Source organism: Sphaeroforma arctica (genome assembly GCF_001186125.1).
Source record: "Sphaeroforma arctica JP610 unplaced genomic scaffold supercont1.1302, whole genome shotgun sequence".
In the NCBI taxonomy this organism is placed as follows: domain Eukaryota; class Ichthyosporea; order Ichthyophonida; genus Sphaeroforma; species Sphaeroforma arctica.
This window is the reverse complement of record NW_014039256.1, coordinates 6,777-14,116: the sequence shown is the minus strand read 5'-3', so window position 1 is coordinate 14,116 and position 7,340 is coordinate 6,777. Positions and strand designations below refer to the sequence as shown.

At 42.6% G+C, this 7,340-nt stretch overlaps 1 protein-coding gene across 1 annotated transcript in view; it reads right to left on the bottom strand.

The window, feature by feature from the left end:
- SARC_10567 (hypothetical protein) overlaps positions 1–4,603 on the bottom strand; it is a gene marked incomplete at its 3' end in the record, with an annotated part of 7,864 nt that extends 3,261 nt beyond the window's left edge. The window contains exons 1-6 of the mRNA XM_014295385.1: positions 4,479–4,603; positions 3,550–3,642; positions 2,660–2,761; positions 2,207–2,279; positions 753–887; positions 342–487 (exon numbers count right to left, since the gene is read on the bottom strand). Coding sequence (XP_014150860.1) covers positions 342–487; positions 753–887; positions 2,207–2,279; positions 2,660–2,761; positions 3,550–3,593 — 500 coding nt within the window. The remainder of the gene's footprint in view (positions 1–341; positions 488–752; positions 888–2,206; positions 2,280–2,659; positions 2,762–3,549; positions 3,643–4,478) is intronic.
- Between the last annotated feature and the right edge of the window lie 2,737 nt (positions 4,604–7,340).

Sequence of the window (7,340 nt, the reverse complement as noted above, 5' to 3'; positions counted from 1 at the left end):
AATATATATATATATATATATATATATATATATAGTAGTGTAGTGTAGTGTGTGTGTGTAGTGTGTGTGTGTGTGTGTGTGTGTGTGTGTGTGTGTGTGTGTGTGTGTGTGTGTGTGTGTGTGTGTGTGTGTGTGTGTGTGTGTGTGTGTGTGTGTGTGTGTGTATATATATATATATATATATACATATATATAATAGCACCGTCTCGGTTGAGCTTTACTTTGTAGTACTCCAATCGATATATGTCCACATATGTTCCTATTTACTGATATAGCATACACTGTGTTTCTTGTGTGTGTTTGTGTGTTTGTGTATTCAAAAACATCCCTAAACAACCTACCTTCGCGCAATCATCCCCTGACAGCTCAGAGCGCCGTCTGGATTGAGTTCGACTTTGTGGTAGCCAGACAGAAAGTACGTCGTCAGTGCAGCTGTGTGGCTGAGGCATTGGATGGCTGCGTTCATGAAACAGGTGTTGCCCAGATTCTAGAGAGAGGGCAAAAGATGATTGGTGGTATTAGTATGCGCATCCGACGACTGTGGTAAGTATATAACTTTGTTGCCTTATGTATACAATTCTGTTGCTGCTTTTAGATGTATATATATACATATACATATACATATATAAATACATATACATATAATTACATATATACATACAAACATACATACATACATACATATATACATACGTGCATACATGCATACATGCGTACATGCGTACATACATACATAGGTTCAAAGGTTTTACCTGGAGGCCTGTCAACCCGGGCTGTACCACAGGGACGTCGACGTTTGACTTTGTGCGTGAGTGGAAGAACGATCGATTGCCGTCAGACGATGCCGTGACCTCACACGGCCAATTGTCACTGTCAGTGTCGCGTATCTGTAGAGGGTGTGTGGTGTGCAAAGGGACTGAGACCATTGGTATTTGGTGTACGCCACTTAATCGGGTGCATTTGGGCCCTATCGCAGGTGCATAGAGATGAATATGTATGGGATCGGATGTGTTGGTGGGAGTGATTGGGGCTATTGGAGATAGGCACTATCTCTTGGGAATATGACCCGTGTCTTGGCACACAGATATGAATACGTCAACATGGCCATGGACGTAGCATGTGAATGTGAGATATCAGCCTGCATGGGAATGTGAGATATCAGCCTGTATGTGAATGTGAGCCAAGTTACTCAGCGGCGCTTACATTGATCTGGCAACCGTTTTGACATACGATCAAACTCTAAACTCTGAATCCCAAAACCCTAAAACCCTATAGAGACATACGTGGAGTGTGACACAACTTACGCCAACGAAGAATGTGCATAAGCCGTAGGGATACAACTGGACAAGTGGTGCCGACTATCCGTTAATTGGCCCAGGGCAATCTTACTAATAACAGTTATGAATACGATTAAACCTATTTGATACTACATCTTATCAGTAACAATTGTTAAATTAAATATGTTAGATATCAAATCTTGTCAATAACAGTCCATTGACTATTGAGTTCGCCTAAACTAAAGCGCATTAACCTTACCGTCTCATAAACAACCATGTCAACAGATGTCAACGTAAGGTTTCGGTTTCATCAGCAATAGCCAACAACCACATTCCAACATACACGCTCATATACGATGGTTCACTGCTCATGGAGTCTTTAAACGATTGGTACCGTGCATTTGCCATAGTAGTACTACTCGTATGCTCATATACAATGGTTCACTGCTCATGGAGTCCTTTAAACGATTGGTACCGTGCGTTTTCCATAGTAGTACTACTCGTATGCTCATATACAATGGTTCACTGCTCATGATGTCCTTTAAACTATTGGTACCGTGCATTTGCCATAGTAGTACTACTCGTATGCTCATACACAATGGTTCACTGCTCATGGAGTCCTTTAAACGATCGGTACCGTGCATTTGCCATAGTAGTACTACTCGCATGCTCATATACAATGGTTCACTGCTCATGGAGTCCTTTAAACGATTGGTACCGTGCATTTGCCATAGTAGTACTACTCGTATGCTCATATACAATGATTCACTGCTCATAGTGTCCTTTAAACGATTGGTACCGTGCATTTGCCATAGTATTACTACTCGTTTGCTCATATACAATGGTTCACTACTCATAGTGTCCTTTAAACGATTGGTACCGTGCAATTTGCCACAGTAGTACTACTCGTATGTGATCGCCCCACACACCTCCAGCATCACAGCCTGTCGGTCGATTAGGTCGTTATCATCCAGTCGCGTGGCTTCGTGCAGCAGTGTTATTCTGATTACGCATATGCACAGGAGAAAACATGGTACATCAGCAAGCAGCCCAACTCATAACCGTTTGAACCCAACACGATACAGTAACAGACTATCATGGGGTCACGTTAGACATTTGACAGCAACGAGAGACGGTATGGCTCAGCTGACTAGTCACTCATGTGCACAGACGACCCAGGGCATCGCACATTGTTGTTGGGTCATCTGACAGTACAGTGAGACGATAAAGAAAAGTCCTACCACGTGTGAGCACGGGCTAGACAGAGCATGCACACACGTGTGCTACTTCTGCTACTACAGATGACAGACGTCCCGAACTTCTGCTACGACATACGACCAGAGTGTCAATTCGTTTGTAGCCCTGCCCGTATACACGCTCACCTATTGGCGTTGTAGAAGTTCCAGATGCGTGCGTTCTGGGGAGGCACCACCAGCCCATCCTTCAACGACGCATACGAATCCAGAATGTCCGCTTTCAATTGTCTGCGTGAGGAAGCAACTATGTTTAGAACGGTGTCCTATTAATAGAACAGCGTGGTGTCTGCAACTGAATTAAGACACTATAAATAATATAGGCAATACTGTAGTTCCCATTGGTCAGAGTAATACAGACCAGTAAGCAACGACTAATAGAACACCCCAACGATTGACCACTACATGACAGTTGAGTACCACAACAACAGTGTATCTCGAATTACAAACCAAAGCGGGACGAAACAGGACAAATAACTCAGCATTACTAGCCATCTATGGTAAAGGATTCCAACTCATCTGCGAAAGGTGCAACATCCAAATACGGAGTGGAGGCGCATTACTAGCGACGCTTTGTGTAGGGCTTCATGTGATTAACGGCATGTGTCCCATTAAAAACACAGCCTAGTGATTCATCATTAGCGGCAAGCTATATACGGATTGAAATTATTAACGGCATGTGCCACATTCAGAACACAGCCTAGTGATTCATCACTAGCGGCAAGCTATATAAGGTTTGAAATGATTAAGGGCATGTACCACATTCAAAAAGCGGCCTGGTGGTACAGAACTTCCGATATACTGTGTAAGCGTTCACCAAATTGACAACACAGCGACGTGTTGCATATGAGTCTAATAATTACCTACACGCGCTACATTCTAAACGGGCGTCGTGCTGCACTATTCGCGACGTGCTGTATATTGGTTATACAATAATTTACGACATTGGCTATGAAATAATTTACGACCCGTACTATAGAACCGACAGAATGGGGCCTCACGCACTGCAATTCACGTACTGTGTAGACGCCGCCTTGCTGACATTCATACTGAACTTGACCATCGAGCGCTGTATGTTGAGTTTGAGTTCGCTGGTGGAATGGCCAGGGGATCTGTAAATGTAAAAGGAAAGATATGAGCATGACAGTCAGAGGGAAACAGGCGTTGCGTTAAACGTCTATAAATAACGTTTTGAGTTCGCTGGTGGAATGGCCAGGGGATCTGTACAGGGAAAGATATGAGCATGACAGCCAGAGGGAAACAGGCGTTGAGTGGAATTTGTATGAATGACGTGAATGTGCACATTGGTGAGAGCCACATTATGGTCCAAAAATAGCATGTTTTTTTTATTGACCGGTTTTCTGTACCCGTGGCCATGTACTCGTATACGTCATTTGGATTTTTAATCGTACCACAGAATTGGATGTTAAATAAAAAAAGGGATTGTACCACACAATTGGGATTGATTACGACATTTTTGTAATACAGATATGGTACACTCAAAAAATGTTTTTCTGTCCAATTTGTCCAATAAAAAGTTGAAGTACAAGTTGAAGTACATCTGTCCATGGGTATACAGTGCAGGAACACCTACAGGTGCACATATATACATGTACACATACTAACATGTCTACTTGTGTGGTTCATATTACACCCTACTTCTGAAATAGCACACCCGTATGGCTAGCGACACAGGACTTACTTGACTTTGGTGTTGGTCAATTCTCTAAATACATGTACACACACTAACATGTCTACTTGTGTGGTTGTTATTACACCCTACTTCTGAAATAACACACCCGTATGGCTAGCGACAGCACTTACTTGACTTTGGTGTTGGTCAATTTCTCTAAATACATGTACACATACTAACATGTTCATTTTATGTGGTTGATATTACACCCTACTTCTGAAATAACACACCCGTATGGCTAGCGACAGCACTTACTTGACTTTGGTGTTGGTCAATTTCTCTCGGTCTTTGTCCTTGGGCAGTCCAGTGGTTTGATCGGAATTGTTCCGAGAACTGTACACAAGGACGTACAGTACCAACGGATACAGCTCCACCTATTGACGGGAAGGGGGGGGGGGGTCATGGACAATCAAAGACTTTAGTGTATATCACAGCCTATCGATATGATGGTACATCTGGCAAGTAGCATAGTTTGTACGGCAACTTACATGGTTTACTTTCCACTAACATGGTTTATTTTCCACGAACATGATTTACTTTCCCTTTAAACATAGAGAGTATTTGTGTTCAGGGAGCGGACATCGGGGAAACAAATAGAAGTAGAAGAAGATGTCTGATTTAACATTAGATCTTTAGATGCAATTCCACGCGGCCAGTCGTTGATATGGCAACGGACATGATATGTGTTCATAGAAGTCTAAACTAGGGAGATCGGTGGTTGTGGGCTGGTTAGACACCCACTCGAGTGATTACGTTTGCGTTGTGGGCTGGATAGACACCCACTCGAGTGATTACGTTCGTGTTGTGGGCTGGTTAGACACCCACTCGAGTGATTACATTTGTGTTGTGATCAACCCGAGGCGACTCTAAAGTATGGACATACCACTAGTAAGCGATAGACTGCGTAGTGTGTCAATTCAAGACAACGGACTCTCACAGGTTTTTGGGCTTTCAGACATTCAGACTTTCAAAACACGTTCACCTTGGTATATATATACAACCCTCTAAAACCCTAAAACCCTAAACCCAAACACACCTCTAGCTTCATATTGTTGATTCCCGCAGGGATGATGGGCCTCTCCAGCTCAAACTGCGAAGTATACCAATGCCGCAACACACGCCACACAGTGTACGGCACCAGAACATAGTCTTGGTTCTGCACCAGGTTCCACTTGAGCCTGTTTTTGTAGGCGCTGTTGAAGCTCTGGGTGTGCAAGCAATCAGGTGTAGTGCGAGTGTTAGTACCCACGTGATGTTGATACGTTTTATACTATACAGTTTGTTCACAAGTGCACCGGCCCGCACTGCCACAATGCGTTTGAGAAGGTTCGCTTACAGTTCAAGCCTTCTACACTGCCGCCAAGATTGGGTTGGGGATGGATACCAGATGTAGTAGATAAGTCATATGTGTGTGAATACGTATGTAGGAGTGGAGGTACAAATCCAAGCAGCAGTAGTGTAATAAGTAGTGTAATGCTATAAATGTACACACCACAATGCGAACATGAACCATTCTTCTTGCATAGATACCTATGTAACATACCTATATATACACATAAACTCAACGTACGGACAGACAAGCATGTTCACCTATAGGTATGTCCGAATATGCCTATAGACACATGTATACATGTGTATGGATCTGCACATATACACCTATATGTATACATGTGTATGTATATACACACCTACACCTATATGTATACATGTGTATGTATATACACACATACACTTATATGTATACATGTGTATGTATATACACATATACACCTATATACTGATGTTCACAGGCAGGCCTGTTTGACCGCGTGGATCAATCCCTTATACAGTTTGTCTCTAAACCCTTTGCACGGACATACTCTTGGCGGCTCTAGTACTGGTTCCTCAGGGGCTTTGGTTGTTGTGGGAATCTGGGCTGCAGCAGGCGCCGCCGGCGGCGTCGGCGGCGGCGGCTTCTTTGACGGCTCCTTCTATTGAATATATATACAAATCAATACGTTGCGAGTTTAGTAATGAAAGACATACACATCACTTTTCTATATATATACAAATCAAAACGTTGCGAGTTTAGTAATGAAAGGCATACACACCACTTTTTCTATGCTTGTTAATAGAACTATGCCCACCAGATAGTGGCGACGATGGCCATCGAATTGGCGGTACAATTTGGTTGCAGTGTCCTTACATCCACGTATAACAGTTTGAACAACCCAAAGATGCTTTCCTTATATTCTAAGCGCAAATACACAAATGTTAACGTATTCATATATTCATATGGCATAGACATACGTGTATATACATATACACGCACACAAGCTAACCTAATACACGCACACTCACTCCCCATTCACAACAAGAAATTCCATACACAGTCCAATCTCCAAACATCACTATCACACGACCCAAAACACCATTCAATATAATACATTTCGTATTATACGTCCATAAATCTCGGTTTATACACCAATACATACCGGTTTATACGCTAGTACATACCGGTTTATACACTAATACATACCGGTTTATACACTAATAGATACCGGTTTATACACTAATACGTACCGGTTTATACACTAATACAAACCCGTTTATACATCAATATATACCGCTTTATACTCTAAGACGTACCGATTTATACACAAATACATACCGGTTTGGTATGCAATCCAAACCATTTCTTTTCAGTCTTTTCCTTCAGCTCCTTGCCTAACACCTTCACCTTGACACTGGGCCGTCTCTTAGTATCCTCTGTCGAACTGCTAGAACTTCCCGGCAAATCCATATCAGGCAATTGCCACGTGCTCTTCTGGTTGGGACTCACTGAGATCGTAAAATCCAGTCCGTCTTCGTCGGCGATGAGTGAGCTGTTGTCTATAGGTCCAGGCGCCCCCAGTCTATAAATAGATGGTAGGTAGATACGGCAGTGATGAGATTCTGGACTTCATAGCCAACTCAACTCAAATCCGAAATTTCGGTACATACTGCGTATGTATGTACTCTGGAGATGTTTTCTAGTTCAAGCACAATATGTGCGGGGATTCATAAGTTGAGTTCTATTGACCACAATACAAGTTGCTAGTTGCGTATATACATATACATATATGTATATGTATATGT